The sequence below is a fragment of the Hoplias malabaricus genome, unplaced genomic scaffold, assembly GCF_029633855.1.
Source record: "Hoplias malabaricus isolate fHopMal1 unplaced genomic scaffold, fHopMal1.hap1 scaffold_388, whole genome shotgun sequence".
Lineage (NCBI taxonomy): Eukaryota > Metazoa > Chordata > Actinopteri > Characiformes > Erythrinidae > Hoplias > Hoplias malabaricus.
This window is the reverse complement of record NW_027101052.1, coordinates 1-25,630: the sequence shown is the minus strand read 5'-3', so window position 1 is coordinate 25,630 and position 25,630 is coordinate 1. Positions and strand designations below refer to the sequence as shown.

Sequence of the window (25,630 nt, the reverse complement as noted above, 5' to 3'; positions counted from 1 at the left end):
TAGAACAACATCCACCACTTTGCATTGACTGTGCAAAATGAGCAAATGACATTCGCCAAATATGGGACTTGTCAAGGCTGCCTTCTCTTCCCTCAGATATTTAATATAGACATTGCAATGTAGATGATGGCAATCTTAACTCAGTTTCCAAAATATTCATTTTTGAAAATACAGCTATTCAGTTAAATTAACTAATTAAGAGTGTTGTATATACATTTTATATATATGACCACCTCTGTGTTTCTCTATACTTCCATTCTCTAGGTTCCACTGACCTTATAGGAGCACTTTGTAGTATTGCAATTACAGACTGTCATCTTCTTTTTGCTCTACACACATTGTTTGCCCAGATTCACCCTACTCTTCAATGGTGAGGACCCCCATGGGACCACCAGAGAACAGGTATGATTTGGGTTTTAGATCATTTTCAGTACTTCAGTAATACTGACAATGTGTTAGTGTTTGCTGTGGTATGAGTGGATCAGATACAGCAGTGCTACTGGAGTTTTATTTTGAAGCCCTCAGTGTAACTACTGGACGGAGAATAGTCCACCAGGTCAGAGAGAGAAGAATCCTAGCATGGCTGACCAAGCCACTTTGTTGTTTTACTCCTTTATTTTCACCATTGCTTTGTAAACATATTAGACTGTTTTCCAGTGTAGTAACATGCATCCGGTGAGTAAACACATGAATCTTTTAAAAAGTGCTGTTGTTTTTTTTACAGTCATAAACATGGTCTTTAATGTTTAAAATGTCAGATATAGCACTTAAATATTAATATTCTGAAGAACAAGCCTGTTGTTATAATGTTCAGTCTTGTGCTGTTTATCTCTTGGTTTGTGTTAAATCCAGATGATATGTTGAATGTGTTTTATTGTGTATATGTCATTGTATATAAACATTTTTCTACTACTCTAAACATTTTTTTTTTCAAAATACAGTTATCTTTTGAGCTAAAACACTTTAAACAATTTTTTTAACAAATTGAATATGGTTGACAGGTCTGGTTTCCTGTTTCGTAGATTAAATTATTTACAGTTATTTTTGGGCCAAAACTGTAAAAATTTAGGACTGAATATATGTCATTTTGTCAGTATTTTGCAACATATTGTCAGCATTTTCCACAAGTTGGATGAAAATTATAATATATATATATATATATATATGAATTTGAAAAAAAAAAGAAAATTAAATTATCTTTGCCTGTGCAACACAGAAAACAATAAAACAGCACATCTCCAGATGATAGGGTGAACACTTAGACCATTGGGTCACTTGGACAGCCCAATATTATTGAAAACAGAGTCACCTTTTCCATCATTCTTATCCACAATGTACCAGTGTCGCTGCATGTCTTCATTCCAATAAAGCAGCACATCTAATTCTCCTTGTTAAATCAACTAGACTTTAATAATTTGTTAATTATACAGGGTGTGCTCCAGCTTAATAAAATCTGCAGCCACTGCAGTTAAAATTTAATTGTGGAAATATACAAACCCCATTTTCATAAAAATTGGACATTTTGTAAAATGTAATAAAAAAATCTGTTTTATGTTAATTCTCTTTGAGTTTTATTTAGCTGACAAAAATACACAAAACAGATTTCCAATGTTTTCCCTGAGCAACTTGATTTCATTTTGTGAAAATAAACATATTTTTTATTTGAAACCTGTGACACACTCCAAAACATTTATCACTGTGTTACATCAGTTTTCCTTTAATATTCACTGTTTAATCATTTCAGAACTAACAATACTAATTGTTAAAGTTTTGCATGTACACTTTTGCCTATTCTGACTTCAGCTTCTCAACAGCTCATGAACACAGTTGCTTCATTCTCCTCTTTAAATGGCACCATTAAAGTCAGATCTGGGTTGCAGACAGGCCAGTCAAGCACATGCACTATGTCTTTAAAGCCATATTGTTGTAGCACATGCAGAATGAGGCCAGGCATTGTCTTCTTGAAATATCCATGGACTTGCCATCTGCAGCATATGTCTGTTTAAAAACACCTGTTTGCCTCCACTTTAATGGAAAATTCTCACATATGTATGTCACAAATGCTGTGGTCACTGATGCACACCCTGTACTATGAGCAATGCTGGCTTTTGCACCTATCACTGATAACAGTCTGGATGATCCTTGTAATTCTTGTAGTTCTATAAACCATTCACTCTTATTTTGTCCCCGTCACAGCTTTGTTGTAGTGTGCTGCAGACATCAAATTCAAAATAAAAAAAAATGTTTATTGTATTTTATAATATTACTCAAATTTTCTACAAATGGGTTTGTAGGAAGATCACTTAATTTTATGAAATAAAACAAGGTGATAATGTCTGCAGCTACAGAGTTTCATTACTGTAACTACTAAAAAAAACATCTATTTAGGGTGTTTTTGTAGAATACATTTTTGAAAAGATTGAAAAAAATATCATAAAATTTGAGGCACAGTACCTGCCATTTAATGATTATTTCCCTCTCTCCATTTCGTACTTGCTGCTCTTCAATATCTTTAATGTCTGGTACATCTGCTAATTCTGGTGAAAGAACAGCATAAAAGTAAACCTCAAGTTAGTCTCAGCCTACACAATAATCAATAATCAGATATCTGGCTTGTTGGACTACAGAATGAGTCAAATGTCGCAGGACACCCTTTTATCTCAATACCCCAGCAAGTAGTGGGTGTGGGGGCCTATCTTTTAGGCTATGTCCAGAACATGGCTGCCATCTTGAAAGCCACCATATTGCATCAAGTTTTTTCAATGGGAAAGTGGTCATGTAGCATACCAAAAAAATAAAAGGGTGTCCCAGGACATTTGACTCACCCTGTATTGTAATATTAAAAAATATATTAAAAGATAAAGAGAAAAACATTTATCAATGGTGCCTGGTACTTGAATTTGTTCTAGACCCTGTCTGGTATATAGTTGCAGTATATGGTTCCAACCATGCTTGGAAATGATGCTCTACACTCACTGTGGGATATGCCCTTCCACATTTGAGTTAGAAGCCTACATTTTATATGCCAGCTTATTGATAGTGGGAATGACAGTGCATACTGCTCCTGTAAAACAAAGTGGTGACACTGCATGATTGGACATTCTAAACACTTCTTCCTTGCTTCACATCAGTTTACATTCTACATGGAGAGGGCATTTCCTTTTTGACAGCAAATCGGCCCATCAATACAACACACCCTGTACATAGGTGGCCTACAGAGACAAAAAGTGAGCAGTGAGCACTGCTCTACAGGATCGATCTGCAGGCCAGAATGTGTAAAGGGTGCACCTAGAACCCCATTTCCATATTATTTTATGCCAGTACCTTTGTATTGTATGAAGGCCTTCTGAAAATGGAAGGAAAAGCATTTAATTATTTGCTTGCATTTCCAAACAATTATTTTGGGACTTCATTTGTTATTTAACATTCTGCAACAGTCTTAACCCCCAGTCAGTCACTGGACCCATAGACCAAAGCAATGACAGCTGCTCTTGTTACTTTCACTTTCACTATTTGTTTCTATTTAATATTTTAGGCTTTGACTGTTTAACTGATGAATCCCATCAGTGAAGAGAGATATGGAGAAGCTTCTAATGTTAAATTGGGAGCAGTGTTTAGAATGACTTCTGATGTTGTGATACACTGTGCATTATATACACAGTGGTACACTGACATCAGTTCTGTCAGATGAGCTGACATATTGAAATTTGGCCACCGAGGGTATGTGGCAGGGCAAGACACCCAAAAAATGCTTGAAAAAGGACCATACATTATCAATATTGTCAGTTTCCCTAGACCACATTTTAACAGGGGAGCTTCATTCAGAATTCTGGAGTCTAGAACTAAGGCAAATCCCTGTGTAGGAAACAGAGCTCATTAGTGTAATACTTATGACATTACCTTGCGGTATACTAATTGGGTGACTCGGGGGACACTGTGGACACTCTGTAGTCACAACACACTGTATTTGGATCTTGTAGGATAGATATGAGGTAAGATTTTTCACAGTGACCTCTCTGTTGTTCTGGGATAGCACCTATTATATGTAGAAGTGGAGGAAACAATGTTTAGGCATCAAGAGAAAATAGAATCAGTTCAAGCCAATTCATTATTAAGGGAATCTTTAAATTCCTATCTGTAATTTTTACAAGCGTCCATCTTAACACAACAGAAAACGTCAGTGTATTTATTGATGATAATCACTACAAACCATTATAGCATAATGCATTTTTGAATATTGGCCCAGATAATGTAAATGTAAGTAAGTATATAATAAAACTGAACATATACTGACTGGAGTTGAATTAGAAAAGCAAATATATATTTAAATATAATTCTAAACTCAACTTTTGCTGAGCTATTGTTTTTCTTAGGACAAAAAGGAAGAACGTCACACCTAGGAAACAGGATGTCTGTATCAGTGATATAATATGATAAGCAGAAGTGGTGTTTACCTCTTTCCACAAGGTGTTGTTTTGTTCTCTGTACATCAAATAATACTGATTTACATTTTTATCCTTCCACTCAGCTGTAACTTGCAAAACGCCATGTCTTCTCTTGAATTTTATGTTGTTAGCACTCGGCGGGTCACAATGAACTAAAAAAAACCCAACAACATATGAAAACAATTAAATGGGCAACAAAGAAAGAGTTTATGAAGTGTTTTAGGAGATATCTCTAGTCTGGCCTAAGTTCAGTGGATGGACACTGTTGATAAAGCATGATTAAAAAACACCACATTTTCTAACTTTATGCTGTAATTTCCTGCACTGCAAAATGGAACAACATTAACTCTCTTATTCCATACGCAGATCATTGTTCCAAGTTGGGTTTCTATTAATGATGTGAATATTTTGGTTTTAGTTTTTCAAGAAACCTGGAGCTGTGTAACATCAACACTACAACTTGTGCCACTGTGCGGCCTCATTTATTAAATTATGAAGATTAGTTTTTGAAGTTGTAGAACAGTACAAACAAACAAACAAACAATAAATAAATAAATAAATAAATTACTCATTTGTGAAGGAGTGCCAGTGAACTTTGCAACAATGCAATTCTTTTGATCTTCACCCCGTGCAATGGCATACGCCGTCATATTTGTTTTTTCTGACAGAGTGAATGATTTTGAAGACAGGGTTATTCTGCTGACCTGTTCCAGTTCTATTTTTTTACATGACCTTCTGCCAGCAAAAAGAAAAACGTAAAATGACCAACTTTAATATGATTATAATTTAGCTGCACCATTATAATGTTTATAACCTTTAGAAGGAAAAAAATTTTTATGCGCAAGATGAAATAAGAATTTAATATATCAATTAATATCTTACCATCATTAATACTTACTGTGAAATATAGAGTTCATATTTGCTGTAATTTAGACTCAGATTGCATTTATAATCTACAAGGTCACGTTGAATTCGCTGTCCATAGCAAAAAAGAGTGTTGTTTTCTGAACAAATAAATCAAAGAAACATGGAGACAGAATTATAAAATTGTGAAGAAAGCTGGTTTCACTCCGCTGAAAATACACAACACCTACAGAAGCTTTACATGACAACTAACATAAACATGTACAGACAACTGGGGGCTTGGATATTTCAAAGATTCTGTACTAAACCCTTTAAAAAATATTATATAACACATGGGACTCAATCTATGGCAGAAAAATTGTTTGAGGACTACAAACAAAAGTTGCTTCTTAAATGACAAGTATTAAACGGTGAGGATTCGTTTGGAAAACAGGAGTCTGTCTCAAAAACGAAATTCATCCTAGGGTTCAAGGTAAGTTCATTTGACAAAATCAATTTTACAATAGAAATTGCTATTAACTTGTTTAACAAGTGGGTCTGACAGCTTTCACTTTTAACCCATGTTTAGATACTCAAGCAATGTGAAGAATGATTAATCACGCACACGAGTGCAAATGACAAACTACCAACCTCATGAAAGACTGCAAGATGCTGAGGGGATACTTTTCAGAAACAAGATAATGAACTGTGAAAGCAAAATGGCATAAAGCAACACACCCGCTGCCACCGCTGTGTTAAAAATAGTGCTTTTGCTGTTATAATCGCAAGCCACACACAGCACAAAGGGCTTGCTGGGTGGTACCTGTGTCTAATTGTCTTAGTTTTATGAGCACTGTAAAACATTTGTAGCTAAAGATGGCAACGAGAGTTACAGCTTTATTGCTGAGATTCAGAAAAAAAGGAAAACTAAAGATATATATATAAATTGTTAGCAATGATCATTTTGCTTTTTCATTGTATTATGTGAATATCTAATAATGATAATAGATCAGGTGAAAAGGGCTTTTTAAAGAATTGCATTGCCATCACATTACCTTCACTGGCGTTACACTGTACACAGCCATTCTTGCATCCACATGCTCCTGGATAATAAAAGAAAATAATCAGCAAAGCCATTTTGAAACACGAGAGCAAATCTCTGACCTATTATTAACTGCCATTTTCATAAAATGTGTCCGAATTTCGGTTCAGAATCTTAAATTAACATTTACTAGGTTTAGACCTTCACCTCTGGCTTATAGATGTGGTTGTTCCATGAGAGAACCATTAAATGGAGGTTCTGCGTGCACAGAATGCACAACAATTCAATAAATGGCTGGAGAGGGTCATGCTGAAATAAAACAAAATCCACAGTCACAAACATATAGCCTACACTATTGTGTAAAACTCACAGAACGCCCTTCAGTTCATTTAATTTCCTGACAAAAATGTCCAAACAGAGTCAGTTGAAATAAGCAGCAAATGTACGATTAACAGAAAATTTAACAAAAGCCTCAACAACCAATGCATTATAATTTCTTTCAAAATTTGGTGTGTCTGCGCTTTTGAGTTTTTCCCCATGCTTCTTGGAAACACAACCAAGTTTCAGACCAACTATGTTGACTTTAGAAACTAAGTGAGAAACTAAACCAAACCCAAAAAAGAAAAAAGTCTTAGTTTGCATAATCGGAATGACTCAAAAATCAAAAATACCTACACCAAGAGATCACTTTTCACATGTCTACAATAATTTTCACAGATGTAAAATTGCCCTATTATGTTTTTTAAAAGTGTTCTTCCACATGGTGTGGTTGTATGCTGGAAATCAAGCATAATGCTGAAACTGTAGCATTGTGGCCATGAAAACTAATACAAGAGTAAGTGGGCTGTTCAAAGAAAATCATGTAACTTCATTTGTTTCCAAATTTCCTTTTCCTGCAACATATCACCTACTCTTAACTTTCTGTGAAAATTATTAGATGAACGGAGCAACAGATATCCTCCCAAATAATTTGAAAAAGTATTACATTAAATTTACCTGCATTAAACGTTAAGAATATTTTCCCCTTATTCTTATTTTGGAAATAACCATTTTTGGACAGTGTTACGAACCACTCGCGCTCCAACTCACCTGAGTATTAATTAGTTACACCTGCACCTCATCAGCCACACCCCGTTTGCAGCCTTTAAGTTTCCTTTCTCCTTCCTTGCGAAGTATTGCCCCTTTCATGAGATTCACTAAACCAGGCGTGCACAACTCCAGTCCTGGAGGGCCAGTATCCAGCAAAGTTAGGTGATTACTCTGCTCACACACACCTGATTCAACTCATCTGTTAATTGCCAGGTTTAAGGGGTGTGTTTAAGTAAAGCAATCAACAAACTTTGCTGGATACTGGCCCTCCAGGACTGGAGTTGTGCACCCCTGCACTAAACTGTCAATTTTTCCTTTCTGCCTTCTGGTGTTTCGACCTCTGTTTTTCCCCTCAGGACCTGTCTATCGCCTAGCCCCTCGGATAATTTCTGGACTCTCCCTCCCTGGTGTGACCCACGCTTTCCCTGACTATGCTTACTGGAATAAACCCGTCTGGACCATTCATGTCTCTGCTATTCACTTAGTCCTAGTTGTAAATAAAACTCCTGCAATTGGATCTTTGAGTTTCTCTGTGTTTTTTTTGGACGTTACAGGCAGTGACTGATTAAATAGACACATAATATGACTCCATCAAAACACCATAAATGATGCACAAAATGAAGGCCAGCTATGTTGAGTTAAATAGTCAACTGTTTGCTATAAGTCTGAGTGATTTTAATGAAGACCTGACAGAAAGTTGAAAGATGATTTTGGAACATACAAAAAAGGATAAGGTGGCAAATGACGTCTAGTGTTTGTTAACACACTGAATTCTCCTTCTTCCTCTTCTTCTTTCGGCTGCTCCCTCCCATTAGGGGTCGCCACAGCAGATCAACCATGATCCGCACCATTGTTCTGGCACAGGGATCACGCCGGATGCATTAACACATTAAGGAAGCTAAAATTGAACACCAAACAAGTCTTAGCGAAAGGAGGCTAGGATGTAAATTGGTACATTTTTATTTCTGTTGAATCCTTCTAATAAGCTTTATTAACATTACACTTTACCCAATTAGCTGAAAAAATACTACTACATGGACAATAGTTGTATGAACATAACTATACTTCCATACGAGTAACTTGCTTCAAAATCACCAGGTTCACACATTTTAGAGAACTTCTTTTTTATTTTTAAATCATGGATATATGCCAGAGTCCAAAACTGTTATAAAGCTGGTCACAACCACATGCTTATGTAGGTATGAATTCATAAAGCCATGTTATGCCTAAATAAACTTGCATAACTACAGAGACATTGTAAAACAACGGAAGGTGTCATAAAAGCTGCTTTAGACAATTTCACTTTAGAAAGTTTTATTCTCATTGGAATAAACATTTCTAAATGTTTATGTTTGTTTTCAGTCATTTTCAAAATAGGCTTATGTACATTGCTACCTCATGAATGGAGATTAAATTTACATTGTCTGTAACCTCTTATCCAGCTCATTGTCACAGGGGGCCTAACCAAAATCATTGGGCACAAAGCAGGAACACAATCTGGACGGGGCCACAGTCCATCACAGGGCACCACACATTCACACATTCACTCACAGCTATGGACACTTGTGCATGACCAATCCCCTTATCATTGTGTTTTCTGGACTATGGGAGGCAGCCCTCACAGACACAGGGAGAACATACCAAACTCCTCACAAACAGTCAACAGAGGCGAGACTTGAACACACAACTCCAGCAGAGCATCTGTACAGCTTTGTGATTGTTTATGCTATTTTTGAGATGTGGCATTTTATTTTAGCTAAAAAAAGGGAAAAAGTTATACAAATGTCATCTTGTACTGATATTTAATTAACTTTGATATATATAGAATGAAAGCTGATATATATAGAATGAACTTTGATAAATATAGAATGAAAGCTGATATATATAGAATGAACTTTGATATATATAGAATGAACTTTGATATATAGAGAATGAAAGCTGATATATATAGAATGAACGCTGATATATATAGAATGAACTTTGATATATATAGAATGAACGCTGATATATATAGAATGAACTTTGATATATATAGAATGAACGCTGATATATATAGAATGAACTTTGATATGTATAGAATGAACTTTGATATATATAGAATGAAAGCTGACATACAGGGGTTGGACAATGAAACTAAAACACCTGGTTTTAGACAACAATAATGTATTAGTGTTGTGTAGGGCCTCCTTTTGCGGCCAATACAGCGTCAATTCGTCTTGAGAAAGTCCTGTACAGTGGTCAGAGGGATTTTAAGCCATTCTTCTTGCAGGATAGTGGCCAGGTCACTACGTGATGCTGGTGGAGGAAAACGTTTCCTGACTCGCTCCTCCAAAACACCCCAAAGTGGCTCAATAATATTTAGATCTGGTGACTGTGCAGGCCATGGGAGATGTTCAACTACACTTTCATGTTCATCAGACCAATCTTTCACCAGTCTTGCTGTGTATATTCGTTGCATTGTTATCCTGATACACAGAATCGCCTTCAGGATACAATGTTTGAACCATTGAATGCACATGGTCCTACAGAATGGTTCGTAAGTCCTTGGCCATGATCATTCTATATATATCAAAGTTCATCCTATATATATCAGCGTTCATTCTATATCCCCCATACTCAAATAGCGGCCTCCTGACCTTTTTAGGCCCATTGAGCATCTATTTCTGGCCCGAGAGCTGTTTTGAAAAGATTTTTTTTTAATTATGATTTTTTTTTCAATCGCGCTGTCCGCTCTTATTTTGAAATCGCGCACCGCGATCTCAAGGCGAGGCTGGTGATTGCCTCCATGGCAACAATAAACAGACAGCAGTAAAGCCTTCGGAAACGAGACAGTCACTCTCTCGCTCAGCAGCAGCAACACGTTTACCGACCGGAGCAATAATGACATGCCCGAAATTTGCCCCAAAAAGAAAACTGTGTTCAATGTTCATTCTATATATATCAGCGTTCATTCTATATATATCAGTTTCATTCTATATATATCAGTTTCATTCTATATATATCAGCGTTCATTCTATATATATCAGTTTCATTCTATATATATCAGTTTCATTCTATATATATCAGCGTTCATTCTATATATATCAGTTTCATTCTATATATATCAGCGTTCATTCTATATATATCAGTTTCATTCTATATATATCAGTTTCATTCTATATATATCAGCGTTCATTCTATATATATCAGCGTTCATTCTATATATATCAGTTTCATTCTATATATATCAGTTTCATTCTATATATATCAGCGTTCATTCTATATATATCAGTTTCATTCTATATATATCAGTTTCATTCTATATATATCAGCGTTCATTCTATATATATCAGTTTCATTCTATATATATCAGTTTCATTCTATATATATCAGTTTCATTCTATATATATCAGCGTTCATTCTATATATATCAGTTTCATTCTATATATATCAGTTTCATTCTATATATATCAGCGTTCATTCTATATATATCAGTTTCATTCTATATATATCAGCGTTCATTCTATATATATCAGTTTCATTCTATATATATCAGCGTTCATTCTATATATATCAGTTTCATTCTATATATATCAGCGTTCATTCTATATATATCAGTTTCATTCTATATATATCAGCGTTCATTCTATATATATCAGCGTTCATTCTATATATATCAGTTTCATTCTATATATATCAGCGTTCATTCTATATATATCAGTTTCATTCTATATATATCAGCGTTCATTCTATATATATCAGTTTCATTCTATATATATCAGTTTCATTCTATATATATCAGCGTTCATTCTATATATATCAGTTTCATTCTATATATATCAGCGTTCATTCTATATATATCAGTTTCATTCTATATATATCAGTTTCATTCTATATATATCAGCGTTCATTCTATATATATCAGCGTTCATTCTATATATATCAGTTTCATTCTATATATATCAGTTTCATTCTATATATATCAGCGTTCATTCTATATATATCAGTTTCATTCTATATATATCAGTTTCATTCTATATATATCAGCGTTCATTCTATATATATCAGTTTCATTCTATATATATCAGTTTCATTCTATATATATCAGTTTCATTCTATATATATCAGCGTTCATTCTATATATATCAGTTTCATTCTATATATATCAGTTTCATTCTATATATATCAGCGTTCATTCTATATATATCAGTTTCATTCTATATATATCAGCTTTCATTCTATATATATCAGTTTCATTCTATATATATCAGTTTCATTCTATATATATCAGCGTTCATTCTATATATATCAGTTTCATTCTATATATATCAGCTTTCATTCTATATATATCAGTTTCATTCTATATATATCAGCGTTCATTCTATATATATCAGTTTCATTCTATATATATCAGTTTCATCCTATATATATCAGCGTTCATTCTATATATATATCAGCGTTCATTCTATATATATCAGTTTCATTCTATATATATCAGCGTTCATTCTATATATATCAGTTTCATTCTATATATATCAGTTTCATTCTATATATATCAGCGTTCATTCTATATATATATCAGTTTCATTCTATATATATCAGCTTTCATTCTATATATATCAGCGTTCATTCTATATATATCAGTTTCATTCTATATATATCAGCTTTCATTCTATATATATCAGCGTTCATTCTATATATATCAGTTTCATTCTATATATATCAGCGTTCATTCTATATATATCAGTTTCATTCTATATATATCAGCTTTCATTCTATATATATCAGCGTTCATTCTATATATATCAGTTTCATTCTATATATATCAGCTTTCATTCTATATATATCAAAGTTCATTCTATATATATCAGCGTTCATTCTATATATATCAGCTTTCATTCTATATATATCAGCGTTCATTCTATATATATCAGCTTTCATTCTATATATATCAGCGTTCATTCTATATATATCAGCTTTCATTCTATATATATCAGCGTTCATTCTATATATATCAGTTTCATTCTATATATATCAGTTTCATTCTATATATATCAGCGTTCATTCTATATATATCAGTTTCATTCTATATATATCAGCGTTCATTCTATATATATCAGTTTCATTCTATATATATCAGCGTTCATTCTATATATATCAGTTTCATTCTATATATATCAGCTTTCATTCTATATATATCAGCGTTCATTCTATATATATCAGTTTCATTCTATATATATCAGCGTTCATTCTATATATATCAGCTTTCATTCTATATATATCAGTTTCATTCTATATATATCAGCGTTCATTCTATATATATCAGCTTTCATTCTATATATATCAGTTTCATTCTATATATATCAGCGTTCATTCTATATATATCAGCTTTCATTCTATATATATCAGTTTCATTCTATATATATCAGCGTTCATTCTATATATATCAGCTTTCATTCTATATATATCAGCGTTCATTCTATATATATCAGTTTCATTCTATATATATCAGCGTTCATTCTATATATATCAGTTTCATTCTATATATATCAGCGTTCATTCTATATATATCAGTTTCATTCTATATATATCAGCGTTCATTCTATATATATCAGCTTTCATTCTATATATATCAGTTTCATTCTATATATATCAGCGTTCATTCTATATATATCAGCTTTCATTCTATATATATCAGCGTTCATTCTATATATATCAGCTTTCATTCTATATATATCAGCTTTCATTCTATATATATCATTCATTCTATATATATCAGCTTTCATTCTATATATATCAGTTTCATTCTATATATATCAGCGTTCATTCTATATATATCAGCTTTCATTCTATATATATCAGCGTTCATTCTATATATATCAGCTTTCATTCTATATATATCAGCTTTCATTCTATATATATCATTCATTCTATATATATCAGCTTTCATTCTATATATATCAGTTTCATTCTATATATATCAGCGTTCATTCTATATATATCAGCTTTCATTCTATATATATCAGCGTTCATTCTATATATATCAGTTTCATTCTATATATATCAGCGTTCATTCTATATATATCAGCTTTCATTCTATATATATCAGCGTTCATTCTATATATATCAGCGTTCATTCTATATATATCAGCTTTCATTCTATATATATCAGCGTTCATTCTATATATATCAGCTTTCATTCTATATATATCAGCGTTCATTCTATATATATCAGTTTCATTCTATATATATCAGCGTTCATTCTATATATATCAGCTTTCATTCTATATATATCAGTTTCATTCTATATATATCAGCGTTCATTCTATATATATCAGTTTCATTCTATATATATCAGCATTTATTCTATATATATCAGCGTTCATTCTATATATATCAGCTTTCATTCTATATATATCAAAGTTCATTCTATATATATCAGCGTTCATTCTATATATATCAGCTTTCATTCTATATATATCAGCGTTCATTCTATATATATCAGCTTTCATTCTATATATATCAAAGTTCATTCTATATATATCAGCTTTCATTCTATATATATCAGCGTTCATTCTATATATATCAGCTTTCATTCTATATATATCAGCGTTCATTCTATATATATCAGTTTCATTCTATATATATCAGCGTTCATTCTATATATATCAGTTTCATTCTATATATATCAGCTTTCATTCTATATATATCAGCGTTCATTCTATATATATCAGTTTCATTCTATATATATCAGCTTTCATTCTATATATATCAAAGTTCATTCTATATATATCAGCGTTCATTCTATATATATCAGCTTTCATTCTATATATATCAGCGTTCATTCTATATATATCAGTTTCAGTCTATATATATCAGCGTTCATTCTATATATATCAGCTTTCATTCTATATATATCAGCGTTCATTCTATATATATCAGCTTTCATTCTATATATATCAGTTTCATTCTATATATATGAGCGTTCATTCTATATATATCAGCTTTCATTCTATATATATCAGTTTCATTCTATATATATCAGCGTTCATTCTATATATATCAGTTTCATTCTATATATATCAGCTTTCATTCTATATATATCAGCGTTCATTCTATATATATCAGCTTTCATTCTATATATATCAGCGTTCATTCTATATATATCAGCTTTCATTCTATATATATCAGCGTTCATTCTATATATATCAGCTTTCATTCTATATATATCAAAGTTCATTCTATATATATCAGCTTTCATTCTATATATATCAGCGTTCATTCTATATATATCAGCTTTCATTCTATATATATCAGCGTTCATTCTATATATATCAGTTTCATTCTATATATATCAGTTTCATTCTATATATATCAGCGTTCATTCTATATATATCAGCTTTCATTCTATATATATCAGCGTTCATTCTATATATATCAGCTTTCATTCTATATATATCAGTTTCATTCTATATATATCAGTTTCATTCTATATATATCAGCTTTCATTCTATATATATCAGCGTTCATTCTATATATATCAGTTTCATTCTATATATATCAGCGTTCATTCTATATATATCAGCTTTCATTCTATATATATCAGTTTCATTCTATATATATCAGCGTTCATTCTATATATATCAGCTTTCATTCTATATATATCAGTTTCATTCTATATGTATCAGCGTTCATTCTATATATATCAGCTTTCATTCTATATATATCAGCGTTAATTCTATATATATCAGTTTCATTCTATATATATCAGCGTTGATTCTATATATATCAGCTTTCATTCTATATATATCAGTTTCATTCTATATATATCAGCGTTCATTCTATATATATCAGCTTTCATTCTATATATATCAGCGTTCATTCTATATATATCAGTTTCATTCTATATATATCAGCGTTCATTCTATATATATAAGCTTTCATTCTATATATATCAGCGTTCATTCTATATATATCAGCTTTCATTCTATATATATCAGCGTTCATTCTATATATATCAGCGTTCATTCTATATATATCAGCTTTCATTCTATATATATCAGTTTCATTCTATATATATCAGCGTTCATTCTATATATATCAGCTTTCATTCTATATATATCAGCGTTCATTCTATATATATCAGTTTCATTCTATATATATCAGCGTTCATTCTATATATATCAGTTTCATTCTATATATATCAGCGTTCATTCTATATATATCAGCTTTCATTCTATATATATCAGCGTTCATTCTATATATATCAGTTTCATTCTATATATATCAGCTTTCATTCTATATATATCAGCGTTCATTCTATATATATCAGCTTTCATTCTATATATATCAAAGTTCATTCTATATATATCAGCGTTCATTCTATATATATCAGCTTTCATTCTATATATATCAGCGTTCATTCTATATATATCAGCTTTCATTCTATATATATCAAAGTTCATTCTATATATATCAGCTTTCATTCTATATATATCAGCGTTCATTCTATATATATCAGCTTTCATTCTATATATATCAGCGTTCATTCTATATATATCAGTTTCATTCTATATATATCAGCGTTCATTCTATATATATCAGTTTCATTCTATATATATCAGCTTTCATTCTATATATATCAGTTTCATTCTATATATATCAGCTTTCATTCTATATATATCAAAGTTCATTCTATATATATCAGCGTTCATTCTATATATATCAGCTTTCATTCTATATATATCAGCGTTCATTCTATATATATCAGCTTTCATTCTATATATATCAGCGTTCATTCTATATATATCAGTTTCATTCTATATATATCAGCGTTCATTCTATATATATCAGCGTTCATTCTATATATATCAGCGTTCATTCTATATATATCAGCTTTCATTCTATATATATCAGCGTTCATTCTATATATATCAGTTTCATTCTATATATATCAGCTTTCATTCTATATATATCAGTTTCATTCTATATATATCAGCGTTCATTCTATATATATCAGCTTTCATTCTATTCATATCAGTTTCATTCTATATATATCAGCGTTCATTCTATATATATCAGCGTTCATTCTATATATATCAGCTTTCATTCTACATATATCAGCTTTCATTCTATATATATCAGCGTTCATTCTATATATGTCAGCTTTCATTCTATATATATCAGCGTTCATTCTATATATATCAGCTTTCATTCTATATATATCAGCGTTCATTCTATATATATCAGCTTTCATTCTATATATATCAAAGTTCATTCTATATATATCAGCTTTCATTCTATATATATCAGCGTTCATTCTATATATATCAGCTTTCATTCTATATATATCAGCGTTCATTCTATATATATATCAGCGTTCATTCTATATATATCAGTTTCATTCTATATATATCAGCTTTCATTCTATATATATCAGCGTTCATTCTATATATATCAGCTTTCATTCTATATATATCAGCGTTCATTCTATATATATCAGCTTTCATTCTATATATATCAAAGTTCATTCTATATATATCAAAGTTCATTCTATATATATCAGCGTTCATTCTATATATATCAGCTTTCATTCTATATATATCAGCTTTCATTCTATATATATCATTCATTCTATATATATCAGCTTTCATTCTATATATATCAGTGTTCATTCTATATATATCAGCTTTCATTCTATATATATCATTCATTCTATATATATCAGCTTTCATTCTATATATATCAAAGTTCATTCTATATATATCAAAGTTCATTCTATATATATCAGCGTTCATTCTATATATATCAGTGTTCATTCTATATATATCAAAGTTCATTAAATATTTCCTGTTTGGCTTGCCATAATATGTATATAACCACTCTGACTTTACATCTACAAGGTGTACCAATGAGGTAGTGTCAAACAGAGTGGACAGTGAGTGGACAGTGGTTAACAAATCACTGTTTGATGACTGTCCTTTGGTGATCCTGACCATTGAAGAGCAGGGTGAAAGGGAAACCGATGGACTACATTCTGTAATTGTAAACTTTACAGTAGTACTGTATGAACAGAGAATATAGGTAAAAATGATGATTGATAATACTTATTGATTTATGTGTGTATGTTTTGTATCAAATGTATATATTTAATTCTACTGGTTAATCACAGCATTTAAAGGTGTTGAAATTAAAGGTGACATTTTTAATAAAATGCAGATGATATTTCCACACCATTTGCTATTTCTGCAGTCTGTTTGTGTGCTGGAAACCAGTCTAATGTGTTTTTACCAAGCCCCAGAGTCTGTAAATTAGTAAAAAAAACAAACTGTTTCTGTCCGGTTTGCTAGGCTTTTGTCTAAAAACTTACAAATGTCTTTACAGACATTTGTCATGAGCAGAGTGAGAAAAGGCATTTGTAATTTTTTTAGATAACAGAGAACTCCAAATGTTGTAAAGTACGAACTGAGATAAGGATATTCCTCTATTCGGGCTCCATAGGTATCTCATTTTGAGATACCATCCACATTTTTAAATACCATATACTGTATTACCATTACATCGCCCAACCCTACTCTGCAGAGGGAGCCCAGATACAAATTTACTAAATCTTACATAGTGTTGTTTTCAAAAGAAATATAGAATTATACAGACATGCTGCTTCTAAGACTCCTTCCTCTTCTTTAAATACAAACTGAGCCTGTCTCACACTTTTTTTATGTTTTTGGCCTTATCATATTCAAAACGTATTTATGCTGACTGATTGCTGAGTGCATGAAAGTAAACATACCGAAAGTGCTAAAAAACTAAACAACTCAAGTTAAAAATGAGTTTCCGTGGTAATTAAAACATTGAATAAAACTTATAGGCACAAAAATGCATGCATTCATCCTCAGCTTGTGATCACTAAACAAAATTAGTATCACTAATGTTGTTTAGTTGAGCTGATGTGGTTAATGCCCTTCCTAAGGCATGGCGTGCAGATGTACTGCAGCTGTTTTGCTTTTCTTTTCTTTTTTTTACTGATTATCAGTTGATGTCATCTATTTGCTCTGTCATGTAATCTGCGGTACTTGTTAAATTGCACTGTAAAGTTTATTTAAGTTGCACCATATTTTTAAGAGTGCCTAATAAAATATCTGTTAGAGAATAAGAGATGAACACAGCAGTTTTAACAATGGTGTTTGGGTTAGGGATAAGATTATGGTAAAGATTATGTTTGGGTTTAAGGTTGAAGTGGTTTATGTTTTGGAATGATGTAATGATTAGGGTGAGGTTTAGGGTTAGATTACAAAGAATTGATTACATTCAACATAAATTTGAATAGAACAGATGTTTCATGAAAGATTTAAAGGATTTAAGGACAACAGCTTTCTACAAAGCACTTTCAGTGGACTCTAAAGTAAAGTCTTACTATTATTTTGAGGTGGCTTACATCTATACTCAGGTATAAGTATTTCTTATAAGTGCTTCTATTTTATCTTACTTGGGTAATAAAATAAGTAAGAATGTCTGTGCAAAAAGTATAAAAGAAACAACTAATAAAATACTTATTTTTTTCTAAGTATCTAAGAGAACTGTAGAGGAACTTCGTATCCTGCATCTATCAACATAGGAAGTAAAGCTTGTACAGTTGTACTCTTCTCTTTTTGAATCCTTTTGGGCTAAAATAAGACCAAATGTCAGTGGTATGACTGATCACAAACATGTACAATATCAAAATATCATGAAATTTAATATAAAAGCTGTATTGTACAATTAATATAGAAATCCATCAATTCTGCACTTCAGTAAATGCATTTGAGTGAATGTCATTAACTACTATCAACTTCTGACAGTATTAATATTATTATTAATGGTAGTAGTAGAAGTAGTTGCAGTGATAGTAGTAGTAGTAGTGTTGTTGTTATTAGTAGCTTTAATGTTATTGTTAATAGTAGTAAAAAAGAGGAGGAGGAGGAGGAGGAAGTGGAAAAATAATAGTAGTTACAGTAGGAGTAGTACTCATATTAGCTCATTTAAAAAGGGACCATAACTAGTTTCTCAGGAGGCAGTTAACAATGTTAACAATCAGGGTTGAAGCTTGTCTAAAACACATATATAATTATTTATCTGATAATAATAAAATATAATGATGGCCTTCAGAGTATTCACTGGTTCTGCTCCCATCTACCTCAATAAACTCTTAAAACCATATGTTAGCGCCCGCCCTCTCCGTTCCAACTAACACGACCAACCCCCCGTACAGGTCAGTCGAGGCTATTCTCATCTCTGGTACCACGCTGGTGGAACGAGCTTCCAAGCACTATCAGAGCAACAGGAACCCTCTCCGCATTCAAGAAATCCTTGAAAACCCAGCTCTTCCGAGAGTATCTTTTGCACTGAAAGTCTTTCTTTAATGCACTTATTACTTCCTGCATATTGCACTTAATGTAACGTATTTTGTATAATTTGTGCTGTAGTTTGAAGATCCTCTTTTGTAAGTCGCTTTGGATAAAAGCGTCTGCCAAATGCATAAATGTAAATGTAAATGTAAATATAAGCATCAACTATGTCACATATAATATAGCTCTTCAAGCATTATTTAGAAAATGCATTAGTTCTTTTTCGTTTATGATTTACTGAAGAACTAAAGTGTAGAGCTATAAAACATAGAGTAACTAATCTTAATAAAACGGAACCCAGAGTCCATTCCAGTCCATTGACATGTTCAGTTGTTCCAATGTAGTTTGAATTGAACCGACCTGCTGAAGTTTTATGAAGAGGCAGAGAAAAGTAGAAAAAGCCCAGCAGAAAACCTGTAGAAAAGGCAGAACAGCATAAAACAGCATGAACGAATGAGACAGTGTTATTAAATCGTGAAAATGGATTTGAGTATGTTTGAGGTTTGAGTATGCTAGTCTATGTAAACTTGTTTCAAAATACGTTTAAACTCACCGTAGAATAGTCGTAGTGTCGCGCGGGCATGCATCATGCTCTCTCTCTCTCTCTCTCTCTCTCTTTCTTTCTCTCTCTCTCTCTCTCTCTCTCTCTCTCTCTCTCTCTCTCTCTCTCTCTCTCTCTCTCTGTGTGTGTGTGTGTGTGTGTGTTGCGAAGTGAAGATTCGGTTATGAAGGGTCTCCAGAGCGACGCTGCAGGAAGATGGAGGGTATTCCTTTACCACACGATAAAATAGACAGAGTCCCCAGGCTCCTGGAGAGTCTCACTTTCGAGACTCAACACACGCATAGCGCTGGCGCTCCTCACACCACGAAAATCTGCACGATGTGAGAGAACGGGCTGCAGAACTCTACCAACCCACACTAGGGAAGACGATGCCTGAATGAACGGTACACTAATTTACATGAACGAAAATAAAACCATGGATAGAGCGGACATTTAACCTCAAATACTGGCATAAGCAAGCCACTCTTTGCACACGTTTCACTTCCTCAAGCCGAGAATAGACTTCAGTTAGCTTTTACATCGTCTCGTTGATTTACTGGAACGAAATGGCGGCTGAGCCGTTGGGTGATGTGCGCTAATGTGATTCATATGTCGATTGTTCCAGAGTTGTGGTTTCTTTAGTTTTGGTCTAAGGCTTGTGTGTGTGTGTGTGTGTGTGTGTTTATGGTGGAGTGGCTTTGCTTAACTTGAATTTAAATAGAATTTATTAATATTGTAAAATTGTGTTATTATCAAATATTGGTGAATCCCAAGCAGAAACAACGTTAAAAACTCAAGCTGCACGACAACATTAAAAACAAAATCTCTCTGTCAGGGACTGAAACACAGAGAAATGAATGTGTCCTGTCCTATGACACATTTCATGACATCACAGCCTTGCTTTCAAGGAACTCTTCTCTGTATGCGTTGTTTCAGTTATTCGTCGTTGCCTAGTGAACTTTGGTGAACTTTACAATAGGTGTACCCGTACATTTGGAACACAATAGTGACTTTCTGACGTGCATTTCTGACATACTAAATTTCTCTCTCTCTCTCTCTCTCTCTCTCTCTCACGCACACACACACACACGCACACACACACACAAACACACACACACACACACACACACGCATTTTTACACTTCAGAGCCTTAGGAGGCCCCAACATGGGCATACTCTACTTAGATCTTATGACATGCCTGTTTAGGAGACTCTATTAAAAAAATGTTTCCCCTTGTAAGACTGTAAACACCTCACAAGCATCTCTTCGTCAGTTTAAGTCTTCCATCGTCTTTCATTGAAATAGCTGAATTAAAATCATGTTTAAGGGCGGCACGGTGGCGCAACAGGTAGTGTCCCAGTCACACAGCTCCAGGGACCTAGAGGTTGTGGGTTTGATTCCCGCTCTGGGTGACTGTCTGTGAGGAGTTGGTGTGTTCTCCCTTTGTCTGCGTGGGTTTCCTCCGGGTCCTCCGGTTTCCTCCCACAGTCCAAAATCTAGGTGGATTGGCGACTCAAAAGTGTCCGTAGGTGTGTGTCTGTGTTGCCCTGTGAAGGACTGGCGCCCCCTCCATGGTGTATTCCCGCCTTGCGCCCAATGATTCCAGGTAGGCTCTGGATCCACTGCGACCCTGAACTGGATAAGCGGTTACAGATAATATGAAAATGAAAAGCATGTTTATATAACTTCACATTCTAACAATCAATCAACTTTCATTAGTTTGCTTCATTTGTTTTAAACTGGAGATAAGTGGCTAATATCACTGAAAAAGATTTGTATTACAGTTTCTTTTGAAGTTTTAAAATTCTGAGCAAAACAATACTTTCACTTGTCAGATACATTAGCGCTGTGTATTTAGCCAGATGGCTATGTTTTGGGTAATTTTCATTTTTTTCTTTAAAAAATTCAAATTTGTATTTAAAGATTCTAAATGTTGATATTATTATTAAATTTTGAAAAAGCAGTATTGAATAATCAATTAAAAAACTATGCTGCTCTGATCGAAACAAGCTGCAGGGAAGTGAGGTGAGATTTAGGTAATGTAAATGAATGAGGGAAGTGAGTCAAGAGCTAAGATTCTTTACACTAAACAGGACAAAAGGGACACTGACAGGAAATTACTGAAGGGCCCTGTAAGTTTGTGTACCACACAGGGGTAAAATCCCCCACCCATATACTTATCAATGCACTGATCAGCGACAAGGTTGTTTTTTTGACACCTGTCATATGGAGAGCGGTAATGCTGAGATCACAAAGTTAGATAAAAAAAACTGTGTGGGTCCTGTTGTGCTTTGATAGAGCGATTGAAGTGTGTTTGAATGTTACCCGTTTCTATTTTAAGTGATAGACACTGAATCAGTACAATTTCAGAATGATTACAGAATGATTTCCTGAATATAATAATAATAATTTAAAAAATACACTGTTATGTGGACATTTTAAATGTAATAATTATATCTTGCAAAATTAAAATCACTTAACAGAAGTAAAACAGTCTTAATTGTATTTCTTAATTATAATATATTTATTCTTAATTGTAACTGTAAACATGTTCATTTTAAATGTTAATACTCAATAAACCTCAAAATGGGAATTATCTTGGTAAATGTCTAAAATATACACACTTAACAGGATATTATTCTATAGCAAGGATTGTAATAATTTTCACATATGGATTTAAAAGTAAATGCTAGACAAATTTCCCACCAATGCCAGATTATAATATAAAGCAAGCATTTGCCTTCTTTTCTGCAGTAATACTGTAGCTTTAGTTTATTTTGTGTACACAGCTGATGTTATGGACAGAGTAAAAACTTACTTTTGATCACCCTCTAGTGTCTAGAACCCTTCAACAGCTTTTGAAGCTATTTTGAGGTGAAAACCAAACTTCTCTTCAGAGAGTACAAACTCCTGTACATTTCAATACTCACAGTTAATTTGCTGAATTGATGTATTGGTAATAAATGTATTTATATTTATTAATAGTATTCACATATATTGTGCCTTTCTAGACACACAATGACTCTTTTCAATTAACACTACATTCAATCCACACACACACTGGAACAATGTTCACCTCAAGGACAACATCGAGGGGGTTCACCAAGGATAAAGTACCAATCCATATCTGGGCATACACATATGCAGACATTCATTCACACATACACACTCATTCACACACACACACCAGGACAGTTATTAGTAGTAGCCAATTCACCTAACCTCCATGTTTTTGGATTGTGGGAGGATATATCTTTCTGGAAAAATATATCTTTATGGCATCTTACCAAGAAACGGAATGTATATTTTACATGTTCATTTTATTCTGCTGTGCATGTGTAAGTGGGTGAAGTGTTTAAGGACAGAACACACTAAGAGGTTACTTACTAACTCACTCTGATTGCTACGTAGTATGTCTTGAATTTGCAAAACTGTTCAACGACAATATATTTTTCAAAGGACGCTTTCTGGCATAGAAACGTGCACCAGAGAATAGATAATCATTAGCAAATCAATGTTCATAGAGGCATGCTTCCTCATAGCTAGCAGACCAGATGCCTTTAGTCATTTGAGTGACAAACAAATCTCAGCTCACATGGAGCAGGTCTAGAAAAAAATGAACATGTCGTTAACGTGATGTATAGTTTGGATAACATAAGATTAAGAGAAGACCATGAAAACCAACTGCGAGAGGTAAGGCCAGATGTTTCATTCAATCACCCTTGAATTATGAAACCATAAGCTCAAGTTCTTCTCTGAAATTTTAAGCAGACATCCCCTCTTTGTAAGTACTAACAAACAAGTGGCCTATGGATATACCAGCAGCTCAGAACTTGGTGACTCTTGAAAAAATGTGCCTGGGATTTTGATTGTGTGAAGAGAGAAGCAGATCTTTTTGTTGACTGGACTAATTGTTTTCTGTAGAAACAGCAAAATTGCAATGCTAAAGTGAAGACTGCTGTACCAAAGAAGCAAGTGAAAAAGAAGAATTAAAAAATGCAAAAGCCTTAATATTTTGAATTTCAAAAACTCAATTAATGCTTGATGCTATTAGAATAATATAGAATATAAACCTATAATATAATATATAATATAATATAATATAAACATATCCAAACCTTCCATTGTAACCCAACCTGTAAATTAGCCATCTGTACATCATGTTTATGGTATTTACTTTCCAAAATATATATTATACTATAATACATTTATAATATATTCACATATACAGGGGTTGGACAATAAAACTGAAACACCTGTCATTTTAGTGTGGGAGGTTTCATGGCTAAATTGGACCAGCCTGGTGGCCAATCTTCATTAATTGCACATTGCACCAGTAAGAGCAGAGTGTGAAGGTTCTATTAGCAGAGGGTAAGAGCACAGTTTTGCTCAAAATATTGCAATGCACACAACATTATGGGTGACATACCAGAGTTCAAAAGAGGACTAATTGTTGGTGCCAAAGAAGCGTACCACCCAGACAGTTGCATGCCCAGAGTGAAGCATGGGGGTGGATCAGTGATGGTTTGGGCTGCCATATCATGGTGCTAGATGTGCGCGTCACTGCCAAGGACTACTGAACCATTCTGGAGGAACATGTGCATCCAATGGTTCAAACATTGTGTCCTGAAGGCGGTGCCGTGTATCAGGATGACAGTGCACCAATACACACAGCAAGACTGGTGAAATATTGGTTTGATGAACATGAAAATGAAGTTGAACATCTCCCATGGCCTGCACAGTCATCAGATCTAAATATTATTGAGCCACTTTGGGGTGTTTTGGAGGAGTGAGTCAGGAAACGTTTTCCTCCACCAGCATCACGTAGTGACCTAGCCACTATCCTGCAAGAAGAATGGCTTAAAATCCCTCTGACCACTGTACAGGACTTGTATATGTCATTCCCAAGACGAATTGACACTGTATTGGCCACAAAAGGAGGCCCTACACCATACTAATAAACTATTGTGTTCAAAAAATCAGGTGTTTCAGCTTCATTGTCCAACCCCTTTATATCGTACAACTGCTGGTTATAAAATTAGAATATCATGAAAAAGTTGATTTATTTCAGTATTCCATTCAAAATGTGAAACTTGTATATTATACTCATTCATTACACACAGACTGATATATTTTAAGTGTTTATTTCTTTTAATTTGATGATTATAACTGACAACTAATGAAAAAAAACCATAAATTCAGTATCTCAGAAAATTAGAATATTAAAGACCAATACAAAAAAAGGGATTTTTAGAAATGCTGGCCGACTGAAAAGTACGAACATGAAAAGTATGATCATGTACAGCA

General features: G+C 33.1%; 1 protein-coding gene across 1 annotated transcript; it reads right to left on the bottom strand.

The window, feature by feature from the left end:
- Positions 1 to 1,735: 1,735 nt before the first annotated feature.
- Positions 1,736 to 20,433, bottom strand: LOC136684405 (uncharacterized). Its single transcript, XM_066659163.1, has 9 exons — positions 20,335 to 20,433; positions 20,142 to 20,195; positions 6,344 to 6,391; positions 5,344 to 5,449; positions 5,014 to 5,180; positions 4,455 to 4,597; positions 3,901 to 4,036; positions 2,455 to 2,537; positions 1,736 to 2,211 (listed from the first exon to the last, which is right to left on the bottom strand). Exons 1-9 carry the CDS (start codon positions 20,369 to 20,371, stop codon positions 2,191 to 2,193), a joined length of 795 nt encoding a protein of 264 aa, XP_066515260.1. The 5' UTR covers positions 20,372 to 20,433; the 3' UTR covers positions 1,736 to 2,190.
- Positions 20,434 to 25,630: the final 5,197 nt, after the last annotated feature.

Bases quoted from the DNA above. Each gene is read 5' to 3' on its own strand.
- LOC136684405 (XM_066659163.1), bottom strand. From the start codon at position 20,371: ATGATGCATGCCCGCGCGACACTACGACTATTCTACG. The intron at 6,392-20,141 runs GTCGGTTCAATT...TTTATTATCCAG, and splicing joins TCTTCATAAAACTTCAGCAG to GAGCATGTGGATGCAAGAAT. The intron at 2,538-3,900 runs GTAATGTCATAA...TTCTTTCACCAG, and splicing joins CCCAATTAGTATACCGCAAG to AATTAGCAGATGTACCAGAC.